The 26,630-nt window shown below is 43.3% G+C and overlaps 2 protein-coding genes across 5 annotated transcripts in view; one reads left to right on the top strand and one right to left on the bottom strand.

Annotated features, from left to right (window-relative positions):
* The window catches only part of RAPGEF2 (Rap guanine nucleotide exchange factor 2), a 245,336-nt gene extending 228,235 nt beyond the window's left edge, over positions 1 to 17,101 (bottom strand). For all 4 annotated transcript variants that reach the window (XM_060011939.1, XM_060011941.1, XM_060011940.1 and 1 more), the window contains exon 1: positions 16,984 to 17,101. In XM_060011939.1, the coding sequence (XP_059867922.1) occupies positions 16,984 to 17,052 (69 nt within the window). In that variant the 5' untranslated portion in view covers positions 17,053 to 17,101. The remainder of the gene's footprint in view (positions 1 to 16,983) is intronic.
* A 936-nt stretch (positions 17,102 to 18,037) lies between these two features.
* SPMIP2 (sperm microtubule inner protein 2) overlaps positions 18,038 to 26,630 on the top strand; it is a 159,615-nt gene continuing 151,022 nt past the window's right edge. The window contains exons 1-3 of the transcript XR_009519478.1: positions 18,038 to 18,090; positions 18,469 to 18,612; positions 20,881 to 21,026. The gene's annotated coding sequence lies outside the window, so the exon portion shown is untranslated. The remainder of the gene's footprint in view (positions 18,091 to 18,468; positions 18,613 to 20,880; positions 21,027 to 26,630) is intronic.

The raw sequence follows: 26,630 nt of genomic DNA, 5'->3' as shown, positions 1-26,630 counted from the left end.
ATAAATAAATATTTTTTAAGTCATTTAACCTATTGAAAATATAAAGAAAACTGTAAGATATACAAAAGGCCAGATTTTAAGTTATGGATGAGCTCTTTCTTCTTACTTCGAAAAAATTTCACCCAGCTTGATGAGAAGTATGGCGTGCTTTCTACCAGACTTTTAAAGATATCTAGGAGATGCTAGTTTCCTTTCTCTTTCCCCCATGCTATTTTGTATTTTCTTGCAACCAATTTGAAGGTAACTATTGTTTTCCTAAAAATTGATTCAATATGTTTAACATCTACTCTCTTCCTTAAAAAAAAAAAATCACAAATAGAAATATTCAAAATACTGTACAATATGCCTGAAGTTTTAAATGAGTTTTCAGACCTTTCCAGAAGACCACATTAACTGTTTTCATAGACAACTGAGGTGACATCTGACAGTACGAAAATCGATTATCTTCTAAGGATAAGGAAGGAAGGAGAGTAAACACTAGGAACATTTCTATTTGGGAGTGAGGAGTTCTGATACTGTATATGTTGATACACTGTAATAAGTTTTTCATTAGCATTTTCTACAAAGTTTCGCTGAACACTGGCAAGACTGTTGCAGTTTTGGAGCAGTCAGTGTTTCTCTCTTGAACCATGATGAAAGCACATCCTTTCAACTAAGTAATTTCACTTCTAACCCCCGAAGGCTCACTGGAATAGTCTCTTTTCTTTACTCACATTGATATAATTAATTACCATAGATGTACAGGTTATCATCTGTTAACTAACTGTTATTTTGTAGCAGTAAAATCATTCTTGATTGCAAACTCAATGGAAATGAGGGTATCTTTGAGCACAATGCAAAGTTGATTAATTAAGCAGAGCACCCAGCGTGTGCCAGGGACTGGGGACCTGGTGTAGGTGATGGGCTTAAATAATTCAGTTTTGTTTTATTTTAATAACAAAAGCCTAACTCAGGAAGAGGAGTTTTCTTAAAACTTCTCATCTAACTCCAGATTTCTTGAAAACCTAGAAAAAGATCACAGACACAGTTTCAATAAAGTCAGGCTGGAAAACTGATGACAACAACCTATACCATAATATGTCCTTCCTGGGAGCAAAGTTGTGTGACTCAGAAAAACAATACTGGATGAATATTAACAGATGAACAATAATAAAGAATTATACGCAGTGCCTTTAAGACTTTTTATGAATAGTTATGTTAACGTCATTGTGGAATTCTTTCAGAGTGTATTTGTAAACAGCACCAGGAGATAACTTTATTAGAATGACTAAAGTCCTAGTTCTTCTCTGGCTACAGCTAGAAGGAAAAAAAAATAATTGAAATGGACAAAACAGCTTTGTTTTTGCAGCATTTAAATAACAGTGAAACTAGGCTGAGGTGAGTCCCCTCCACTTCATTCCTTTCTGTGTAAAGATACCTCCTCAGTGAAATGATTACAGACTTGCAATTATAAAAGGCGGATTAAATCCTTGAGCCCTGAAATCAGTTGGAAGCTCTCAGAAGTGAGAGTCTAAGGCAAAGGACAAACTTGCTGTAAAGACCCAGACAGCAAATGTTTTAGGCTCTGCAGGCCTAAAACAGCCTCTGTAGCATGAAAGCAGCCACAGACAACTCGTAAAGAATGAGCTTGGCTGTGTCCCAATAAAACTTTATATACAAAACCTGGCTACGGGCTGGATTTGGCCCAAGGGCTACAGTTTGCTCACCCCTGATCTAGGGGATTCAATTTTCAACAGTTTGCTGGCTCTGTCCCTGTTGCATGGGGAAATTCACCAACTACTCTTGGTATTTATTTCCTCTACTCAGGAGTCTCAAACTAGATCAGGAATTTTCAACATTTTTTTTAGTGGTAAATCTCCTTTTTCTAATCAAAATTAACGGTGGAGGCTAGGCTAGATTTCCAGGACTTCCCAAAGGCCCCTGAAAAGCCTCCAGGTCTGTGAGACGACGACAAAACCACCGGTCACCTGATTCTAAGGTTCCACTCGGCACCACCGAGAACCAATACTGACCAATCTGTTTTCCTCAAGGTCTCTCCCTTCAGGCATCAACAGGTGAGGGAAGCAGTCTATGAATTACAGGCCTTTCAGATGCTCCACAAATCACACCATTCCCTTCCGTAAAGAAGAACGTTACATGACAAAATTAAAAATTACAAAGTACGGGTGAAAAGCAGAAAACAATGAAGTTAGATTCTACTCTATACATGTATTTAATTAAGATGTCTTTTCCTACAAATCTGTAAAAATTTTACCCAGAATGAATTTTATTACAGCTCCCTCTTTTCTAAAGTTTTATATATAACCAATAAGTAAGATTTCGGTGGAGTATATTTAACCTGTTTCAGAAACCACCCCTCAAGAAGTTACTATATTTGCATGTAAATCATTCTACAATCTATATAGTCATGTCTATTAAAATGGGTCTAGGCTAACATCTCTACTTGGTAACAGTTAATCAGAAAATTAGTTCTAAATACTAGAATTCAATTTAATTTTATAATTTAAGTCTGTCATTAATTTAAACTGCTGTCCCCCACCATAGTCAAAAATCTCAAAGTTAAAAAAAAAAAAAAAAAGGTACTGCAGGGACTTCCCTGGTGGTCCAGTGGTTAATAATCCACCTTCCAATGCAGGGGACGCGGGTTCGAGCCCTGGTCGGGGAACTGAGATCCCACATGCCGTGGAGTAACTAAGCCCATGTGCCACAACTAGAGAGAAGCCCGTGTGCTGCAACTAGAAGAGCCTGCACATCACAACTAAGACCTGACACAGCCATAAATAGATAGAAAAATTAAAAAAAAAAATTTTTTTTTAAAGGTACTGCGTAGTAGAACAAAGGTGTCACAGGAGCTCAGAGGAAGAATTTATACTCTGTTAAATGACAGTGAAATATCACATAAGTAACTGTTCAAAATACCAGCACCAAAGTGATTAAACTTATGGGGAGGTAACTGTCTGATACTCAAGAAAAAACAACTTTGTTCCACAAAGTTACACGTTTCTATGAAGGAGGACTTCAGTGTGACAGAAACTGAACCAAAAATTACCGCTCCTTTCAGCTTTTATCCAATTCGCTATTAATGTGGAAGTATATAATTACTTTTTCTGCTGTATCTCAAATTCTCAGGGAAAAAAAAAAAAAGATCTAGTCATTAACCAACATTTATTAGCTCCAGTTCTGCGCTATGCTGTGCGCCAAGTCATGAGCCTTAAAGATGAATAGCAAGTCCCAGCCCAGTAAGCTCTCTAGTGAGGCAGACAGACACCTCGCAAGTTAATCCATTTTAAATGAAATTGAGGTCCTAACTTAAGACTCCAAATTCAGGCATATTTTAGCCCCCAGCATCCCCCCCAAAATACATCCTACAAAAAAACACAGAATGTTTTAAAATGACAAATACCCTGACTCTTTCCAATAACATTTCTAGCCATTAGTTTCTGACAGTAAATTGTTTAACTGGCCCCACTACACATAAGAGCAGTTTATCTACGTAAATCTTGACTGCTATCATAAAAAGCCCACAATTAAACATAACGAATGCTCTAAGGCAGGACACAGGGCATACTTAAAGTTTTAATATCAAAGCTAGCCTTGTATAACATTCAATATGAAACCACTTTTCTCAAAGACATAAGTTTATGATACAAGTATGAATTCAACTAATTACAGAAAACTCTAAACAGCTATCGTTCACAAATACTTTACATACAAAAGTATATTTACTTATAAAATGATGATGATTCAGCCTGTGGGAGGAATGACAGTTAAATTGAAAACTTAAAGGTCCCAGAAAAATGACAAAGTATTACTACACACAGAAATATCAGAACACAAAACTGGAGCACATAAGAAATGAAATAAAATTTTAAAATAGAGTAAAACTGAAGCAAAAAGAATTTATAAAATATAAACCTATGTTTTACTTTAAATCAATAGTTACCATTTAGAAATATTTATATTCAAAAGTTACACTGTTATATTTATATATAATGTTCATGCAATGCTATTTTTACCTCTATTTTCAAAGGAGACTGTGCTTCAGAAAATTAATAGTCATACATCTAATAAGTGAACTAAGAAGTTGAATATATCTATATGACTCCAAAACTGTAGCTACAGTAATGTAGCTCTATACATTACTGCAAGACCTCTGAAAGTAAGACTTCCAAACAGGTCTCCTGAGAATCGCCACATACACTTATTACAATCATCTGTTCCCTATGCAGAGTAAGTTGGACAAATACTATGGGCTCACAGCACTTATTCATCCTAATCTTCTTTCCTGCCTTTCTGCAATATCGAGGCTTAACAGCAAAATCCTCACATTTCCAGCCTCTTTTGCAACTAGAAGTAGCCAGGTGACCAAGCTCTGGCCAAGGACAAGTACCTGGAGAGGGCTTTCCTCCAAAAGAACCAACTCTTACCAAGAAAAGCACTCTCGGCCTCCTCCCTTCTCTCCTGCTTGGGGTGCAGCCATCATCTTGGGACTTTGAAAACCAAAATCACTTGCCAAGTAGAATGAGCTAGTTTCCTTAATGACATCCTTGAACCTCTGTATCAAGCCTGCACTGCCTAACTTCAGATTTCTTATTATGTGAGAAAAATAAGCCCACCGTTAAGCCTCCATGTGTGCAGTTTTTGACAACCTTCAGACTAATGCAACCCCCGCACAATCAAGTCTATCAAATACTTATATATAAACCACTTTGGTGAATTCATCATAAGATATACGAATGATGAAATATTACCTAAGGGACAAATGAATACCAACTGCTGAAAAATAATAATTTAATAACAAATATTAAACACTCCAGCCAGAGACTGTTACAGAACTTAAATGTACAAGAACATATTTAACCTTTACAACCATTTGAGGTTGGTAACGTTACCACAGTCGCCCACGGTAAAATTTTAAGAATCCTTGACAAAAACAGAACAATATGGTGAAACAGAGCTAAATTTATTTATTCTGAGATTGTGACCTATTTTTATGATATTAAAATGTCCTTTCTTTTATGAAATGAGAATAGTAGAGAGTTTACATTCCTTTTACATTTACATTACATTCATTTTAACATGCTGACTTGGCAAAATAGGTGACAAATCAATATCAGGACCCCAGAGTTTTATGATTTTTAAAAGTCCCTGAAATCCAAAAGCCTGAGACCCACTGAAGTTAAGTAACCTGCCCAGGAGCACAAAGCAGTCTGTGGTCTGGACACCAAAGTCCAGGGTCGTAACCACCAGGTTAGATAAAGGAAATGCACTAAGTAAACTCAGACTTAAAGATACAAATGTATAACTACGGAGAAAAAACAGCCATCCCACAATATATCAAGTGGGAACAAGGACTTTTAAAGTGAAATGATTTTACCATGCTGCCTCTCCCCACCACAGACACAGAGTTTCCTCTAACTGATGGAGATTTAAACCACACCAGAGAAAACGGAATCAAGATAGGAATTCTCACCCATTCCAACTTAGATGACGTTAGGTTTGGAGATTCATATTTGGGGATAAAGAACTTGTGGGTCGGGACTTCCCTGGTGGTGCAGTGGTTAAGAATCCGCCTGCCAATGCACTGGACACGGGTTCGAGCCCTGGTCCGGGAAGATCCCACATGCCGCGGAGCAGCTAAGCCCATGCACCACAACTACTGAGCCTGCGCTCTAGAGACCGCAAACCACAACTACTGAGCCCGCGTGCCACAACTACTAAGCCCACGAGCCACAACTACTGAAGCCTGTGCACCTAGAGCCCGTGCTCCGCAACAAGAGAAGCCACAGTAGTGAGAAGCCCGCGCACCACAACGAAGAGTAGCCCCCGCTCGCCGCAACTAGAGAAAGCCTGTGTGCAGCAACGAAGACCCAACGCAACCAAAATAAATTAAAAAAAAAAAAAAAGAACTTGTGGGTCTCTGCATACACTGCCTGCCTCTAAAGAAGTCTTGTGTTTTCCCAAATTGAAGGCGCAGGGCAACGCGTGATAACATCTGCCCCTAAAGCTAGCCTGCCCCTTGGTTTATTCCAGCTCTTACAAAAGTAAGGGGAGCCGACACGAATGAAGACTAGAAAAAACTGAAATGCAGTCAAATTCTTCTTCACCTCAATTCTTGGCATTTCATGCTACTGTGTTTCAATTTCTTTAACTCATGAGTTTTCAAAATCCATCTCTAGTTGTTTGCAAATGTATAAACTTGATCAAGCAGTTTCTTAATACCATAACTAAATAATGTTACTTAGCCAAATATTTCCAACAATTTGACCAAGAATTTTCTAAAATATTTGAGTGTGCTTAAAAGAAAATGGAGTTTGCAAGGCTACATAATGTAGCTTACGGAAGAAATCAGAGATGTATTGCCTTGAAGACTTCAAATAGTTACTTATATACAGAACAACTGGACAGATGTTAAAGTGTTAATAGACACCTACACATTTTCACTTTTTCTATTTTATAAGATTTTAGTTACTTCAAAGCCTGGCCAGCTCTTTTCTTTTCCACTTGTGCCCGCAAATGCAATTTATTACTGAAAACATCAAACAGAATAAAAAAATACATTAAAATATAGAAAACAAATGGTTTTTATCTTTGTAATTGAAAATAGTAAATACCTCCCAGCTTACATTTTATTTGTTGTTATCTCAAATGTTAGGGCCCATAGTTTTTAATCCAATCTTCCGGTACCAATTTCAGTTACAGGGGAAAAAAGTACACACTATACAGAAACAACATGCATTCTTCAGAATTTACCACACACAAAAAAAGAACGGTAGGTGGCTATGGGAGGAGCGGGGAGGGCAGCTGGCTTTATAATTGAAATGCAAAGGCATTTATATATATACATGGAAAAAAGGTTTGTAGAGATATTTCTACCTTGAACTGCTTTTAATGAAATGCTGCACACACAGCTTAGGTCTCCCCATCTGCAGCTGGAATAGTGCCTCCGACCAGCCTCCTTCAACACACCCTGCCATCCCCTTCCCTCCCTTCCACCCCCTCACTCCTACCAAAAGTAACAACTGAAAGGTTTGTTAAGTTCACAGAAAAGGAAAAGGAGGGAGACTCTACAAACTTGATTTCACCTAGACTGACTTCCTTAAACTACTATCACAGTTTCTTTCCTACTGTGCTTCATTGTATCTCCTACACATTTTTTTCTTATACCAAATATTCCCATTTACTTACATTCAGGATCATGAAACCGTCACACCTGGTAAAATACACTGCATTTTTATGTGAATATCTACAAGATTCAGGTAGGAATAAAGGTGAGTTAAATGTTATTATTTTAGCTCTTCTTGTCCATTTATTTATAAGCTTGTGTGTGTATGTAAGTTTCCTCTAATATATTGCTTCAGCCATGTCACTAATGGTCCAACATACGCAAAATATTTAGCTGAAAGGTACTGAGCTCTTCATTAAGATTAAATCAGGAAAAAGATTATTTTCAAAAATATCTTAATTTGGTGGCCCCTTGTCAGAGACACAATAAAATTCCAAAAGCTGGGTTTGTTTGTTTGTTTTACTTTTAATTTTGAAATAACTTTAGACTAAAAGAAGTTATTAAAAAAAAAATAGTTCAGAGATCCCACAGACTCTTCATCCAGCCTACAATTCATCATCCGAAATAACCGCAGTAAAACTATCTATTCAAATTCACCAGCCGTCCCACCGTTTATTTTCTGGTCCAGGTCCTAATCCAGAATCTCACAGCTCATTTGGTTATCATGCTTCCTTAGTCTCCTCCAATCTGTGACTGTTTCAGCACTTCATCCTTTCATAAGGTGAGCACTTCTGAGCACTAGCCATTTTGCAGAGTGTCCTAAAATTACGTTTGTCTAGTGTTTCCTGACACTTCAGTTGAAGGGTTTTTTAGTGAGAATACCACCTCAGATGCGCCCTTCTCAGTGCATCATGATGTGGATATGTCTTGTGACATAACTTTGATCATCTAGTTAAGTTGGTGTCTGCTAGTTTTCTTCACTTTAAAAGTACTGATTCCCCCCTTTGTAATTAATTACTTAATCTGCTGGGGGAGACACTCTGAGACTATGCAAATATTCTGATATCTGACATATACATTTCTCATCATACTCTCACGCACTAAGTCTGGCACCTACTGATTCTTGTTTGCAACAATTAACACTGTGAGGTTTGCCTACTGGTGATTTTCCATTTCCATCATATCTTCTACATTTTTTATTGGAATTCTACCATAACAAAGAGCTGTCTCTTCTCCCCTATTTATTTATTGGATAATTTACTTATATTGGCATGAGCTCATGGATATTTTTTCCCCCAGAGGCTATAATCCGTCTTTATTTTGTTGTTCAAATTGTTCCACTGGGACTCCTTTGTAAATACACTCACTAGACTTCCTTCTGAATTGTAAAACGCCACTTCAGTTGGGGAAGATCAGGTAGTTTCTTTGAATGAGGGATGATCGATGGTAAGACTACCTTTACCACTTACATCATGAACAACAACAAAATCTATGGAAGAAAACTGTATATACTGACATATCCCCAGTGTGTTACACCCTCACAACTCTTGCTCATCCAAGACCTAATGATCTTTGGTCTTTATTTTACACATATTACTACGGAATTTTCTCATCATTGTCACTGTTTAAATCCACCTAACCTTGTGCCACCCCCAATCCCAAATAACTTTGGTATTTCAAGAACACAGCCCAGGGCTTCCCTGGTGGCGCAGTGGTTGAGAGTCCGCCTGCCGATGCAGGGGACACGGGTTCGTGCCCCGGTCCGGGAAGATCCCACATGCCGCGGAGCGGCTAGGCCCAAGAGCCACGGCCGCTGAGCCTGCGCGTCCAGAACCTGTGCTCCGCGACGGGAGAGGCCACAACAGTGAGAGGCCCGCGTACGGCAAAAGAACACAGCCCAAACCACTCAGAGACAACAGTAGCTACGTTCATTTTAGCCAAAAGGTAAGAAGCCATAATTATGCCGAGTGAAAAGAGCCAATCCAAAAGATCAAATAGCGTACGATTCCATTTACATAATATTTTTGAAATAACAAAACTGTAGCAGTGGAGAAGAGATTAGTCCTCCCCAGAGGCAGAGTTGGGGAGTAACTGTGTCTATAAAAAGGCAACAAGAGGAATTCTTGTGGTGATGGAATTCTTCTGCATCTAGACTTTATCAATGTCAATATCCTCATTGTGATATTACGCTACAGTTTTGCAAGATATTTGTAATGGAAAAAACTGGGTAAAAGGTTCACAGGATCTCTGCATTATTTCTTACAATTGCGTGCGAATCTACAATTATCTCAAACTAAAAAAAGTCTTTTAAAAAAGATAATGCGTTTCAACTCTAGCGTGAATACTCAGAAGAGATAAGATCATCACCATCGTGCCCTAACCCTTCAGATCCACCGATTGCTAGCTGGCTTCTAGGAAAGTGACTTCCAGGCCTCCCTAGAATAACCAGCCAACAGCTAATTCTTCTTCAGGGTCTCTTCTTTTCCGATTAGCTTTTATGTTGGGAGGGACAAATACCACCAGCTGGAGAAGAACACAAAGTTGCCAAGGGCCAGTAACTGTTGGTTTGTCAACTGAACTACCAGCAGTTAATAGGGTCAACATGTAAAATCGGATTTCAATTCATTTAGCTCATATTCAATACTTGAGAAGTTCTAGATCACTTTCAATGTGTAGGAGGCGAGCAATGAGAACTGCGGGAAGAGGGTTTTAGTTCCAACAACAAAACAAGGTCCTTTTTCAAGTCACACCAACCCCTCCAAAACACTTTTTACTGCCTAATGGGGGTGAAGGCACAAAATAAATGGCGATACCAAGAGAATCTAAAACGCACTAAACCTCCGGCTCTACAAAAATGAACCCGGCCACCACCGACCACCCCAATTGACTGAAGAAGAAAACACCTGAACACAGCAGGAAACATACTTCGTAACAGTGCAGTAAGTCCTAGTTAGTTAGCAAGTGAGACCAGAGGCGTTCTTTTCCTGAAAAGATAAACATTCTAACAGTCAAAATAACGTGCCACACGTGTACATGCACACACGTGTACACAGGATATGTTTCCTGAAATCCACCGAATCCTGCTTAAACCATTGACTAAAACTTGAATTCAAATTAGTTGTCCTAATGCTAATGAGATTTCTGGTGAATCACAAATAGTTTGAAGCAGGCCTGTGTTCCTTTGTAGCCACCAGTCTTTGATTAGTAAAAGGAAGTAGCTATTCTTTCTGATTCCCTAGTTCTTTGCTATTTAGAGTACTGTATCTCTGTTGTAGAATACAGCTTGGTACCTTAGATTGAAAAACTTTTTATACACTAGCTCTTTTATATAAAAGGCAGAGACAGTCATCCTAACAGATGTGTTTCTGATATTTTTCTGTACAAATTTCACATGTTGAAACACTGTTACGCTTTCATATAAATGTGTGCTCTATGCAATAAACTTTGCAGGTAAAGCAAACAAGAAAGTAATAATAATGAGCCAATCAGCTTACTTTCCCCCCACGAAGGCTGACATTATAACCACTGAACATATTTTTACTGACTGTATATATTCCAGCTCTGACAAAGCTACAAAAGACCAATTACATGTACTACAAATTGCTTCTCCTTCCTCATTTCAACATTAATTTATGTAAACAAAAAACGATGTAGGGGAATAAGGAACTGCCCTCACAGACTCGCTACAATCATTACCTCGTGCCACCACAAGTCAACTGTGAGCTTCAATTCAGATGTTCCTCGACTCCTGCAAAGGATGGAATGCTGGAAATCCCATTATCATCACAGATTAAGAAATACTAATACACTTAGCATAATGATATGAGAAATTAGCTATTTCATATTAGATTCCGGAATGGACATGGAAAAGACATCAAAGTTTAAGGAAAAATAGTGTAAGTTGAAAAAATCTTGAAAATTACGTAAATTATGGGGACTTCCCTGGTGGCACAGTGGTTAAGAATCTGCCTGCCAATGCAGGGGACATGGGACCGAGCCCCGGTCTGGGAAGATCCCACAGGCCGCGGAGCAACTAAGCCCATGTGCCACAACTACTGAGCCTGCGCTCTAGAGCCCGTGAGCCACAACTACTGAAGCCCGTGCTGCGCAACAAGAGAAGCCCGCGCAAGGCAAGGAAGAGCAGCCCCTGCTCGCCGCAACTACAGAAAGCGCATGCGCAGCAACAAAGACCCAACACAGCCAAATATAAATAAATAAATAAATTTATACAGAAAATTATGTTCAACAACTTGGACTTTTCTCCTATGAACTGAGAAATGGCCATCTCCGCCAACTGCCGTGAGTAGGCTGCACTGGCGTAAACGTGTGCACGGCATGACACGATGAGCAGCTGACATGAACGTGCACACGTGCAGCCGGCCTGTCCAGCAGAGTGGATATCTCCGCTGTGTAGCTCGGGCTCTTGACCATCTCCACCCTGGAGGTCAGACCTCTGCTTTAACAGAACTCCAGTCTCCTCCCACTCTCCACAAATCGCAAGCTTCTAAGGGACACGTAGCGTCACTTTCCATCCCCCACTCAACCCCTTGGCTCCAGGCGCACTGAACAAAGGTCCACACTTATTTCCTTACAACCACCTGTGCAGCTTCTGTGACCTTGGGTTCGCCTGGAAAATCCTTCATAGCCTCCTGGTCCACTGGTGGGTGAATTTCTACTCCCCTAAGACTTAATACACACCCACCTAGGAAGTCCCCAGACTCAATACACACCCATCTAGGAAGTCCCCAACCTCAGCAGTGCTGGCCTAGGACAGCTGTCACAGCACTAATGAATCACTTCCTACTTATGACATGATAGATTGGTGAGCTGCTTGAGGGACAGCCGTCTCAATGAACCCCCAAGGCCTGGTAAGTAATACGTATTTCATTAAAATGTGACAACAAGAACTATTATTAGGCACTGCACTCAACAGTAAATGTACGTTCTTCCATTTCATCCACAAAACAACTTCAAGAAGCTATTACCCACATTTTACAGATGAGGAAACTGTTAACCAAAAATGGGGTGAGAAGGAACAGCCCATATAATACAGAACTATCACCAGCGGCCACATTTCCATAACTCTACACTAGTCTAGATCAAAGTTCTTTGAGGCAATTACAATTCCTTTTCACTACATATAAAACTTATAAAATATGTAACAAAGCTAAAAAAAAAAGTTTTCAAATGAGTCAAGAAGGCATAGTCTTTCTGTGTTTTGAAAAGGTTACTGTATCTTTATTTCAAATAGCTCATTTAGGTTGGAAGCATATGCCACTATTACTTTACATAATATGACTTTATAAGACTTGAATTTCAAACATCACCCAAGGCAGACCTTATTGTGTTCATTTAACTCCCCCCAAAATCCACCTGGATAAAGTTTTTTCAGGGCAACAGTAAATTTTTAAAAAACAGAACAGACTTGTTTCAAGGTGGAGGGGGGTAGGGGAGGGATGGATTGGGCATTTGGAGTTAGCAGATGCAAACCACAGAGAACGGATAAACAAGGTCCTCCTCTATAGCACAGGGAACTCTATTCAACATCCTATGATAAATCATAATGGAAAAGAATTTTTAAAAAAGAATTTATATATATGTTTAACTGAATCACTTTGCTGTACAGCAGAAGTTAACACAACATTGTAAATCAACTATACTTCAATTAAAAGAAAAAAGCAGCATGGCGAGTCTTCATAAATAAGCTAAAATGACAGTGCTAGGAGGTTATAGCTGGTTTTGTTTTTATTTTACGTCCTTTTTCGAGAGGAAGAAAACCGCCACAAGTTGGCAACCAGGAAGTCCTCTTAATTTTTTTTTAATTTTTGTTTTCTTGGTTTTTTTTGAGTGTCTGTGAAAGCCCGGGGTGGGGTCTGGGAAGGACTGTGTTAAACACCAACCTCAGGAGGCACTGCAGTTGGAGAGATTCATTTTGACCCTCAGCCAAGATACGCAAAGCTAATTATGGAACCGTTAATTACTAAATGTTTAAAAGGTTATTTGAAGGTGACTAAGTTTCCACCGATATTGCAAAAGAATGTTAATAATCTTTACCATAAATTCAAGTCCTCGCTTGTTCAGAGCCACATGCTAATACAGTGTGAAATTGGTTTTTCAGTCATAAATGTGTATTTTTCAACCTCCAAACTCAAATATCATTGTTACGAAAGCTAAATACGTGTGGCCAGTCATTACCTTGCGAGCCATGCTTTTCAAAAGTGCACCCAGACCATTTAGTTGTGTTTTACGAACAAAAACTACTTAAGGAACAAATTATTTATTATTAGAGCCCCCAAATGAGCCAAAATAATAATCAAACTGTAAGTTGTCAGATGAAAATATAAGACTGCTCATAAACTATGATAAAAAAGAGATGGAAAACTTATCTGTCATAGACACAATTCTTCCACTGGATTTGAAAGTTAAATATTCATCAGAGATACTCTTTTGTGCAGATTCTCGTAACTTAAAGTTCTCTGGGCTAAAGGCACTTTTCAGCCCTCTCATTATGACTCAAGACACATGCTACTGAGTGACTTTTGCAAAGAACTACGTCTTGCACTGTTAAGAGCTCTCCAATGACAAATTCATGATTTAGCAACTAAATCACAAGGTGTAATAGCCAAAAAAAATTTCAGTCGTGAAGAACGAAGTAATATTACTAGGAAGGGATGAGGCAGCAGATTTTACACAAGCCATTTTAAAAAGTAACTTCTACAACTAGCTAAAAACACATCATAGTAAATCTTTAAAGTAGAAGAATATTCTGCAATAGATGTTTCACCTGAAAAACTAAAAACAGGCATTTATACACTCTACCTAAGCAATCTGAAAGGGTCTGAATCCAATAAGTTAATAATATGGTTTAGAAAAATCATTTTATTGTTTAAAGACTTGGGGGGAAAGCTGTTTGTAATTTATTTACATCTTTCACTTCACTTAATTGCTTAGGTGACCAAGCTTCCCATTTAAGTGATTAAAGACACAAACCCCAACAGTTTAATAAAGCAGTTACTTAAGAGTCCTGTTTTTCAACAGAGGTGCACTGAAAAGTATTAATAGAACATTTAGTGCTCCTTATTTTCAAGGAGGTTTGTTATTGAGAATACAGTGCCCCACTGACTAGAACTTAGCCACTTTCCAGACACACAATATGGGACACACATTGGATTAAAGATGGCTTTTCTTGTCCTCTCAGAATATCAGGTGAAATAGTGACAGCCCCTTAAATATGAATATGTGAGATTTAGCTAAAAATTCGAGTGACAATTTTGTTTCTCCTTGCCATTCCCCCTCTAGTGACGTGCCTAAACAAACGGGAAAATGGGTTTCCATTTTCCAGGTGGGCATGAAAAGCTTCCTAATTTCATAACACTCTTCAAAGTTCCTGTGTTTGCACTGAGGCTCTCCCCACCCCCCAGATTCTCTTGGAGCTAACCTCTTAGGTTACACGAGTGACAGCACGATTACTTATAGGCAACTGAGTGACCTTGTACAAAACCACATCTTCACAGGGTTTGGGAGACAAACTGGGTTGGTAGGGTTAAAAAAAAGAAAAAAGAAAAAAGGAAGAAAATGAATTTAACAAAGAATATTTATACATTTTCCTCTTTTAAGGCACCTTTCTCTTGCCTGTCGTAAGAATCGTACAAACTCCTTCACCATATCTATCCTGCGAAACAGAAGGAAGCATGACAGCAAAACTCCCCTAATTCGTATCCGTCTGTCCGTATCAAGTTTATTTCATAACTTGGCTTTTATATTACAAACTTCTAACCCTCGAGCACTCAAGAGAAAAGACAGGGCAGAAAAACTTCCGGCCCTTGCATTCACAAAGCACTCAACAGAAAAGGCACCTGCTACCAAAACATTTTTTTTTTAACTTTTGAGTAAATTTCAAACTTTCAGAAAAGTAATTATTTTTGACAAGCCAGGTGAAGGTGGAAAACATTCACATTTCCATCTACTTTCTCTTTAAAATAATAAATAAACACGTAGGTCCGCATTAGTAATAACCAAGGGAGCATCAGTGTTAATAGGGTGGGTACTTATGAACGTTCCAAATGTTTGGTAGGCTTCTCTAAGGTGACCTGTTCTGTGAAGGTTTGGTGGGGGAAATGTGCTGCTTTCAGACGGTCAGCGAAGCGTTCACGTTGCGGTGTCAGTAGCAACTGGCCCACTTCTGACTCGGGCCAAGCTCTGTGCTGGTCGGTTTTCACTCTGCTCTCCACAACCGGCACGTCAACAGGGAAATTTAACAGCTCATTTCTCCGGCACAGTCAGCACGCGGTCACAGTGGAGGTTCTGTCTCTTCCAGTTTTGTTGGGGGACACACCCCCCTCCACCCACCTGATAGCAGGTTTGGAGTCATTGCTATTCTAATCAACCAACCGGAGATTCCACTTCCCGGCTCTCTAACTTCCACTCAAGGCCTCTGACATCATTTTCCGACCTGCCTCGCTAGGTTCTAATATTCTCGGCATGTGTGATTTCACTTGTGATTTCACTGAAAGGGATCGAAACATTTCACTGAAATGGGCTCCTCCATCACACTGTGACTGAGAACGTGCGTTTTCAGCTGCAGAAGACTGACTGACTGACAACTTAAAACCGACAGGAGATGCAGAAGGCACATGAGAAGCAGTGCAACAAGAGCAAAAAGCAGGACCTTCCTCGTTTTCGATACGGTAATCCTTTGGATTAGGAACTTTCTGGAGACACTGTGAAATGAATTTGCCTTGCAAGATTACCACCCATATTCCACAGTCTGGTAAACGAGTGCAATCTACCTACGACCCCCAGATGTGCCGGCTCCATCAGAAAATAAATGAAAAACCAAAAACCGCACCAGGTGCCATTCCTGGGCCTTGTCCAAAGGCAGCCAGTGGAAGCGTCTATTTTATTCTCTTTGCCCCGCATTAAATAATGACAATCAACAGCAGAGGAGGAGAGCCTTTGGCTCTGAACAGATGGCATCCAACACCTAACAAGCGAAGCAACTCTTTCAAGCATTAGATCCTAAATGTCTGATGGTCCCAAGGATCAGGAGGGCTTATTTGTCTTAAGACGGTTGGCAGCAGGATCCCCTGTAGTCACCATCCCGACGCTTAGGAGCATGCGTCATTATCCAGTCAGCAGCTAAAAGCAAAAAAAATCAAACCACCACATTTTTATAAAATTTCCCCCTCTCTAGTCCAACTTGAGACGACCAGATCCACCACCATCAGCAATTCCTCTACTTAAAGCCAGAGAAAAATAAGCTTGAAGGTAAACGAACGTATGAAGGTTAACAAACTTATCTAATTTTGACAAGGTTGTGCAACACCAAAAGAATCCGCAGGGTACCCTTCCCGGGGCTGTATCTGAATATGCCTGCTCTGCAGTTCTGTCTGCAGTTGAAACTAAAAGCACTAACCTAGCTATTCAACTTCCCCCCCACCAACCCCTTCCTTGCAAAGCGGCATCACTTTTCCAAATAAAAAATAAGGAAAAGAAAAATAGTAAACACACAAACATGTCAACCTTTTACTTTAGAAGACCAGCACGGGTTCGCGTTCCCCAGAGCCCTGCAAGTTTCCTCCTACACCTCTGCAAACACCGAAGAACTCTGTAGGTACCAGGGGCCACAAGCCGGGGGAGGCAGGGCGCCTGCGGCCGGGGTGGGGGTGGGGGGCAGGAGGGGCCGGCCGAGGGGAGGTGACTGCCCCCCGCCCCGAAAGGCTCCCGGGCCCCGCGCTAGGCTGGGCAGAGGAGACGCTCGGGAGAGACCTCCCTGCCCCGCGGGGCAATCGCAGGAGAAGATCGGTACGGGGAGAGCAGCGAAAAGGAGGAGAAGATCCAGAAGGGGGAAATAACGCCAGGACGGCCAGGGGAGACGCGGAGACGCGAAGCCCCTGGAAGCTGGGGACCTGACGCGAGGCGCGGGCGCGCGGGGCGAACGACGTGGGCAGGGAGCGCGCAGCCGACGCGGGGCTCACCTGGGGGGTCCTCTCGGCCGGGTTCTTCATCACCGCCTGGCGGAAGCTGTTATCCACGTAGGACGCCATCTCCCCCCGCAGCCCGGGCCGGGGCCGCTCCGCGCCCTCGGCCGCCGCCTCCCGGCCCAGCGCCGCCGCCGCCGCCGCCGCCTCCGCCCTGCGCGCTCCGCCCGCCTCGGGCCAACCAGCCAAACCGCGGCGGCGGCGGGGCGGGGGGCGCGCGAGGCCCGAGGGTCCCCGCGGCGCCCGGCTGCCGGGAGCTCCCGCTTCCTCCGCCTCCCCCGCGCCGCGCGGCCGGGAAGGCTCCCCACGGGCCCGGGCTCGACACGCCTCCCCGGCTCCTCTCGGGGACGGCGGCGGCTCCTCCCGCCCCCCGCCGGCCTGAGTTATTTTTAGGGAGTTCGAGCGGCGGGGAGGGGTTGGCTGGGGCGCACGGGCCTCGCGCTCCTCCGCGCGCAGGGCCGCCCCCTCCTCTCGGGGGCTCCGGGAAGCACTCGGGGGCGCCGCGGCCACCGTCCGATGACCGGCTCAGGTCAGGGCACTGCGAAGCCGGGTCGCCTCGGCCGCCGTCCCCGCCGCCGCGCCGCGGCTCCGTCTACTGCGCTTGGCCGAGCCCCCCGACGGCTGCTGCATCCCCTCGGGCCGCCCCGCCGCCGCCGTGCGCTCCGCCGCCGCCCCCCATCTGCACGCGCGGAGCGGCCAGAGCGCCCCCGGCTGCGCGCTCGGCCCGCTGGCTCTCGGCAACTTTGTTCCCGGGCTGCGGGTGCGGAGGAAAGGGGCCGCAGGCACCGGGTCCGGACTCCTGGCGGCGGGCGTCGCGCACAGCCCCCCGGAGAGTGTTTGGGAAGCGGCGACTCCCCTCCTCTTCCCCGCCTCTTCCTCCTCCTGCGCCCCCGCGCCGCCCCGCCGCGCTCAGGGAGGAAGCGGCCTCCGGGGCCGGGCGCTTTGTGCTGCAACCATGGTGAAGAGCGAGTGACGGGCCGGCGGCCACTGGAAGCGCGCCGCGTCGGCGGGGGCGGGGCGTCCCGGCGCCGGGTCCCGCCCCCGCGCCGCCCGCCCGCCAGCCGGCCGCGCCCTCGCTCCGGAGCTTCACCTTCGGCGGCCCAGGTGAGCCGCGCGCCGGGCGCCCGGGGGTCGCCGCGCCCGGGCCGGGCTGGAGGGGGCCCCGCGCCACCTGGCCCCGGGGAGGCGGCGCGCCCCGGCTGCCGGGCGGAGGGCGCAGCTTCCCCTCTGGCGGCTCACGCCGCGCCGCCGGCCCACACCCCACGCGCGTCCCGGGGGACCTGCAGCGTCGCGTCGCCCCTCCAGACTGCCCCTGGCGCCACGCCTCGGCCGCCGGGGCGGCACGTCGACCCGGAACAGAAGCCCGGCCCGCAGCTTGGGCCGCCCTGGGCAGTCGTTTTGAACCCAGGGGTTGGCTCCGAGTCGCTCCAGAGGCGATCAGTCCTCTAGGGATTTATTTTGCTTATCCTTAACTTTCTGCAGGGACAGCGTTCCTCTCCTGCCTTCCATGCTCACCAGGGCACCTTCAGACACTTAAATGACCAAGAAAGGAGGGAGATGGAAACGTGCCAGTTCAACCCTAGACCAAACACCACCCCCAGACGGGCGAACACTCCAGATTTAAAGGTGAGACCCGGACAGCAAGTTATGTGACATAAGCAGAAACACTGGCAGATGTGGCTTGGCACGAGCCGGGTAAACGTCCAGACCCCGGATCCGACCCGGAGTCACTTGGTGCAGAGGCACTAGGACAGAGCCCTTTAAGATGTCACCAGTCCTGCTGTGTCCTCCCCCCTCACACGCCCACCCGCGAGCCAGGTCGAGGTGTGTAAGGCCAGCCAAGCAGCGGGAACAGCTCTGGAGTCCTGGTCCTAGAGCTTGATTTTTTTTTTATTTTTTTATTTTTTGGGTACGTGGGCCTCTCACTGCTATGGCCTCTCCCGTCGCGGAGCACAGGCTCCGGACGCGCAGGCTCAGCAGCCATGGCTCACGGGCCCAGCCGCTCCGCGGCATGTGGGGTCTTCCCAGACCGGGGCACGAACCCGTGTCCCCTGCATCGGCAGGCGGACCCTCAACCACTGCACCACCAGGGAAGCCCCTAGAGCTTGATTTTCATCTGGCTCCCCTTCCCCACCCGCATCAAGTTCGTGCTTTGCTGCCTCTATGGAGGCCGCACTCAGAGGAGGATTGCTACTTTGAGGACCTACCACGCTGAACACTTTTCAAATTTTCAAACATAACTTTTTCGACATCTAGTTTATTGTAAACACTTGGAATAGGTTATGAAACGAACGTTTTAGGGTCCCGAAGTCACCTGTGTGGCATTAAACAGATTGTGTGGCTTCCAAGAGACGGGACCGTCCTGGCCGAACCTCCTGAAACAATCTTACAAATTATCTCTCTAGACCCTTGATGTTACCCTGTGCTCCAATGCTTCCCCATATTTCTCTCGAAGCCCTTAGTTGAAACCCAGCATCCAATTCTTTATGACCTAGAGCACCACCACCTTGAATAAGTGCCATTACAGCTCTGTGAAGAGAGAAGAAAAGTCAGATCCAATGAAGTGAAAAAACATACCTGACATCTCCATCTGGTGCCCGGTAGACATCTCAGAATTCACCTGTGCAAACCAGGCTCCAGATCTCCTGCCCCAGACATGCCCCAGCCACAGACTTCCACATTCCTACTAATGGCATCTACCTCTGTCACCCCTTGCCCAGGTGAAGAGCCTTGGTTTCTTTCTTGACTCTTTCCTTTCTCTTACCAACCCCCCCACCCCGGGTTTCAGTAAACCTGTCAGCTCAACCTTCAGAGTGCCATATCTGGAATCTAACCTCTACCCACCACCTCAATGGCCATGACCTTGGTCCATACCAGCGTCAGCTTTTGCCTGAGCTTTGCAGTAACCACTTACCTGGCCTCCCTCTTTCTGCCCTTGCCTCCAGCACCAGGGAGTCGGGGTGAGTCTTTTCACTCCAGCTCCTGTCATTCCTCTGCTAAAAACAACAACAAAGGGCTTCCCTGGTGGCGCAGTGGTTGGGAGTCTGCCTGCCGATGCAGGGGACACGGGTTCATGCCCCGGTCCGGGAAGATCCCACATGCCGCGGAGTGGCTGGGCCCGTGAGCCATGGCCACTGAGCCTGCGCGTCCAGAGCCTGTGCTCCGCGACGGGAGAGGCCACAACAGTGAGAGGCCCACGTACCGAAAAAAACAAAACAAAACAAAACAAACAACAACAACAATAAAAAGTCCATTAGCTCCCCACCACTTTTTTTTTTTCAAGGTCCTTATTTATCATGGCCTAAATGACCTATACACCTGGTTCTCCTTCCCTCCCCACCCCCGCCCCTTTATCTCTCTGACCTCATCTCCTACTATTCTACCCCCTGCTCATTTCCCAGCCACACTGGCCTCCGTGCTGCTTCTAGAACACAGCAAGCAAGCCACAGTCTCATGGCCTTTCCTTCTGCTGTTCCGCTGCCACCTGAATTAGTGACCCACTCCCCTAGGCCACCAGAAAACCAAACCAAACCAAACCTCGAATGGTGTTCCCTCGCCTCCTTCATGTCTTTATTCAAGTGTCACTTTCCCTGTATCTCCACATGCCCTGGTTCTCTCCCTTGCTTTGCTTACCACCATCTGACATACGACGGATTTTACTTACTTGATTTATTTATTGTGTCCCCCCACCATAACGTAAGCTTCCGACGTCAGTGATTTTTTTGTTCCTTTTGTTCACTGCTGCACCCCCCAACGTGATGTAAATGAATGAATAACTAGAGTGCTACCTTGTATGTGTATGGAACTGATACGTACATTATCTCTGTTGGGGAAGGGGAGGCTAGGAGAGAAACGTAACCTCTCTGAGCCTGTTTTCTCTTCTTTTAAAAGCAGATGAAGATGGCCTACCCGGAAGATTTTCGAGGATCCAGGAGAATCCACGCCAAGTGACCGTGACTTGTAAAGCGCTTGAACCACGGTGTGTGCTCAACAAATGGTGGTTATTTTTAAGATCGTCCTCATCATCCCAACCCTCTGAGGTTAGTGGAACGGTTATTATCATTCCTGTTTACAGATGAGGTAACTAAGACTAAAATAGGTTATGTGACTTGCCCTAGTTCCAGGCCTGCCTGGAAGTTTGGAAGGGCCCAGGGCAAGCTAATGTAGACCCCATCGTAAATGTCTAAAGCTATAAATTAACTGGAACACCGTGTGGCAGTGACTACTGGCTTCCGGCCTGAAACTCACACCCCATTTTCTTCCCATCTCTGCTCCATCACGTATTACAACAAGGCTCATACACGCGAGGACACCCTAGCCTGCGCACCATACCCCTCACAAAAGCTACCCCCTGGCGATTCCTCCAGCCTTGGACAGTCAGGCCTGGAAGTGGCAGGGCAGTAAGTTCCAGGGCCTAAGGTGTTCAGAAAGCATGGAATTCCTTGTCCCATGGGGAGGGTGAAGCCGGAGCAGGGCCCCTCAAAGCCTAGGCAGTGGGCAAGAACTCAACTCACCCAGGCCGCACAGCCAGAAAGCTGTGACTTACAGATGCAAACCCGGCTCTTTTTGTTCTGAGTGCTCTGCTGTGATGCTGAATTGCCCCAGTGACCTCAGGTGAGGCCTAATAGTATGTCTTGTCCACCAACAAAATGACTAACTCACTGTCAACCTCTAAGCTATCATTTAATTTCAATTAAAGTTAATTTTCCCGCTACTTACAATTACTTATGTAAGTACGTTAATAATGCCATTCGGCATCTAGGACACCTGGTACTTGGCATGCATTGCTTTGTTTTATATATTTTATATAATAAAATATATAGGCTAGGTGTTTACAGTCATCTTTTAAAGTGAGTAGATTTTTTTTTAATTTGTTATTTTTTTATTAACATTTGAGCACCAACAGTATGCTGTGTATACCATGGGTGACAGAATTAGACACAGACCTGCCAGTTTGCCAGTTAGCCTAAACCAAACTGCTCCGGTAACCATAAAGTAAGCCATTTATTATGCTGCTTCATAAAGGCACGTATAAAGATGATAGCTTCTTTGTTCTGTTTCTACAACCATCATATTATCTAGAAAGTCCTTAGGGGATAGAGAGACAGAACACTGTGTTTTAAGTCTAGAAATGCATTTCAAGTTCTGGCCTTAATACCATTCGACTTGTAACTTCAAAAAGCCTTGATGATTCCAACAGTAAAACCTAATATTAATACATCTCTAAATATATTATATAGGTTAGGTGTTTACAGTCATCTTTTAAAGTGAGCAGATTTTTTTTTTAATTCCTATGGGTCCATACATCTACATCTATCTATCTATAGTCATTTTGTTCAAAAAAACGCCTTGAACGTTCACTGTTCCGTCAATAAATATTGATATTTATTGCATGCTGTCTACTAGGTACTGATCTCTATGTTTGGAGTACCAATGGTGGATAAGACAAGCGTGCTCCGTTTCCTGGCCTTGTGGGAGCTGACTCTGTGTGCCAGGCATTTGCCTCATTTACTCACCTCATCTAGGAGAATGGCCAGGGCACTAGGATCTCTTGTCTGAGAACAATCTGCACTGTTCTAAGACAAGAGATCCCTCTCGTTACCATCTTGTCCAGCTGTTACCACTGTCTGAAAGCAAGGTTTAGAGCTGAGAGGGGTGGAGTTCTAGTAAAGGTGTTCCTCCCATGAATCGGGCTCCTCCCAGACAATTTTTATTCACATTGTTTTGCAGTTACTTGAATCTCAGGAGAGTGGAAGGCTATAGTTTAGACACTGTATCGCTTTCAACAGAGCACACTCCACTAGGAAATATTGTATCTACCTGCAAATAGCATTCCAGAGTCCCTGGTAGAGAATACAGTTACAGAGCCCAGGGAGAGACAGTGAATACATAGCAGAGAGCTCATGAAACAAGTTAGATGAAGTGTATCGAATACACAATTAGACTCAGACTCTTAGGTTTGATTTTATAGGAATCCTAATAAATTCAGAGCTGAGGATGTTGTCACATGAGTAAGAACGATGCTAAATCTCGATGTGTAGATATTTTGGACTTGATTCTAAAAGAAGAAACCATTTTTTCCTAATCTATCAATATTATGACCTTGGTTCTGCCTTGGCCACAAAATTAAATAAAAATATAAGTCAGAAATATATATTTGAGCTAACAAATAAAACTGTTTTATCCGGTTACACGATTGCATCCTGCACCCTGACATAACCACCTTCTTCTGCTGATGTGTTTGCATTTGAACTATTGGACCAGTGGGAAAGCACAGCCTTCTTTAGTTCCTGATTGTGAGAAAGCTGATGCGACATTTCTTAAAGGAAATGCGTTGTTAAACTTTTGATCCGCTGTCAATTCCTTCCATTGTTGCCTAGTATTTGGCATTTATTTTTATGAATCGCCCTGTGGAACTGTAGTGCAAAATCAGTCTGCCAATTTTAAGGAGACCTCTAAAAGGGTTTAGGTAAAGTATGCAGATTCAGGGTTTTTTTGTTTGTTTTTTTTAAGCCTGAAAATAGGTAAAATTAAGGACTTCAGTTCAAAACCTAACGATGTAATTGCTACTACACAGTCAATGAGTGTTTAATGCATAGATTTTAAAAGCCCATGCTGGATATCATGAATGCTTAAATTAATTATGCAGAGAGAAAAAAAAAACCCTTCCATTTCAAACATGCACAATGGAACATTGTATAAAATTGTATCTGGGTTTCTCCAGTTATGTTAAGGTGGTTGCATACAACTGAAATTACATCCACAAGCGCACTGGTATGCAGTGCAGAATTTGTAAATGTGTTCCAATGAAGAAAAGCAGCTACAATTATCACCAGCTCTGGTCTCCAAGTGGTATTCAAGGGGAAAGCAAGTGTGCTATGATACAGCTGTCTGCTGTAAGAGCTACAAAATCAGACAAGGTCTGTGAGGGGGGGAAAAAAAAGGCAGTATTCTTGACCAGCTGTGATTTTTTTAAACACCAATACTAACAATCATTCTGAAGTCATGATTATTTAATATTTGTTAAACCCAAGACTAGTGCTAGACACCATATGTACATAAACAAAGACCGAGAGAGTCTGTGTGTTGAGCTTGCAAATCTAAATTAGGCAAAGGAAGTGAAGGGCAAACAAGGGCGTGGGAAACATGCACTAAGGGCCCGTTTGGAAAAGGAGGCTATTTTGTTGCATTGTATGTTAGTTTTAACTATCAGAAGGTGCGTTATTTCGCAGCACAAAAATTTAAAGGAGGGAAGTCCGGCGTGGGGAGCGGGGAGCACATTGCCTTTATGGGGGTTGAAGGAGGAAACCTTCAATATAAAGATATATCAAGTTAGAGACCTGAAAGAGGAAAGCACCAGTAAATGGCAAAAAACAAGACAAAACTAAAAGCAAAAAAACTCTGACCATTGGCTGGGATCTGATACAAGAAGCAGTAAAGATAATAGGTGAGCTATAGCTCAGAAGAGAACCTTCCGAGCCCTGGAGAGGCACATCACGAGGGCCCTGCCCATCCTCAGTGTTCTTATATGAGCATTTTACTTATCACATAAGTATGACCAGTGATAAGTGCTGGTAAGACATTTAAGACTGAGTTTGCTTCCGTCTCATGCTTACCTCACCTACGAGGAATGAGCCTGTGGCATCATAGCTGTCTGTAAGAATCCAAAGGTAATTAAGTCAGGGTAAAGACCGAGTAAACTCACAGTACTCCACCCACACCTGGTTGGGTGCCGGGGCTGTTGACACAGAAGATAGCATAGAAGTGATTGGACTAACAGAACTTTATCACGTTGCTGCAGGGGGAAAAAATGTCATCTTTTTCCCAGTGGAGTCAATAAAATGCAGCTTTATAAGGGCAGAGCGGAATATATGATATAGTGGGAAAACCTTAGCATCTACTATCACACAACCTTGAATTTGAAAGCCTTTTCTGATAGACATGAGCTCTGTGACCTTGAGGAAAGAGCTTAACCTCTCTGAACGTTAGTTTCTACCTTTGTAAAATATAGTTTAAAAATATCTTTCTTGCTAGATTGCTAAGACAATGACTCAAAACAGGATTTATAAAAGTAAATATTCAGGAATTCCCTGGTGGCCCAGTGGTTAGGACTCTGCACTCTCACTGCCGAGGGCCTGGGTTCAATCCCTGGTCAGGGAACTGAGACCCCACGTACAAGCTGTGCGCTCCAGCCAAAAAACCATTTTTTTTTAATTTAAAAAGTAAATACTCTTTCTCATCTCTCCCTTCCCCTTAAAGGAATAGCTTTAGTCAAAGAATATTTATATGGCCCTTCAAATTTCTAGGAAAGAAAGATTTTAGATTAAAAATATATTGACCTAATTGACTTTACATACAGAATTTTGAACTTAGAGATAGTTCTTTTATTTAGTCTATTTTAGTAAATAAACTTTAATTACTTATAGCAGGTAGCCCAGAGCCTCAAAGGTAGATAATGTTTTACCTGGGGCAGTGGTTCCTAGCTGGGGATGATCAGTAGTTTCACAAGGCTAAGAGTGCTGGCAGAGCTAGGCAGGGCTGCTGCCTCCAGAAAGAAAGCCTTCCGCGCTCCACAGGGCGGAATAGGAGCTGCTTCTCAGATGCATCAAACCCAAGTCTGATGGCATCTCTGCTTTTATCAAATAAATGAAAAACCAGAATTGACTCTTACAAATATTGAATCTATTGCCAGGTTTATGTCCATCTCAAAAAGCAAGGGATGACTGCCATCTACTAATCTGTGTGTTATTGTCCCATTTTTTTATTGTCCCATTGTTGTGTCAGAATTATTGATTCCAAATATGAACATGTGAAAATCTGCACCTAGCACTCCAACGACTAAATCTAAAAAATATGTGTAAAAAATTAAATGAACCAGAGATCCCATTTAATTACAGACTAAAATTCACAGTGGTATTTTTTTTAATGTATTTTATTGAAGTGTAGTTGATTTACAATGTGTTTATTTCTGCTGTACAGCAAAGTGATTCAGTTATACATATACATATTCTTTTCCACTATGGTTTATCACAGGATATTGAATATAGTTCCCTGTGCTATACAGTAGGGCCTTGTTGTTTATCCATTCTATATATAATAGTTTACATCTGCTAATCCCAAACTCCAAGTCCCCCACCCCCTCCCCCTTGGCAACCACAAGTCTGTTCTCTACGTCTGAGTCTGTTTTATAGATACGTTCATTTGTGCCTTATTTTAGATTCCACGTATAAGTGATACCATATGGTATTTGTCTTTGTCTGACTTACTTCACTTAGTATGATAATCTCAGGTATCCATGTTGCTGCAAATGGCATTATTTCATTCTTTTTGTGGCTGAGTAATATCCCATTGTATATATGTACCACATCTTCTTTATGCATTCATCTGTTGATGGGCATTTAGGTTGCTTCCATGTCTTGGCTATTGTGAATAGTTCTGCTATAAGTATTGGGGTGCATGTTTCTTTTTGAATTATAGTTTTCTCCTGATATATTCCCAGGAGTAGGATTGCAGTATCATATGGTAGCTCTATTATTAGTTTTTTTAATATATAAATTTATTTATTTTCGGCTGTGTTGGGTCTTCCTTGCTGCGCGCAGGCTTTCTCTAGTTGCAGCGAGCGGGGGCTACTCTTCGTTGCGGTG

Source organism: Delphinus delphis, chromosome 5, assembly GCF_949987515.2.
Source record: "Delphinus delphis chromosome 5, mDelDel1.2, whole genome shotgun sequence".
Classification (NCBI taxonomy): Eukaryota; Metazoa; Chordata; class Mammalia; order Artiodactyla; family Delphinidae; genus Delphinus; species Delphinus delphis.
The sequence above is the reverse complement of the archived record's forward strand: the minus strand, read 5'-3'. Positions and strand labels throughout refer to the sequence as shown.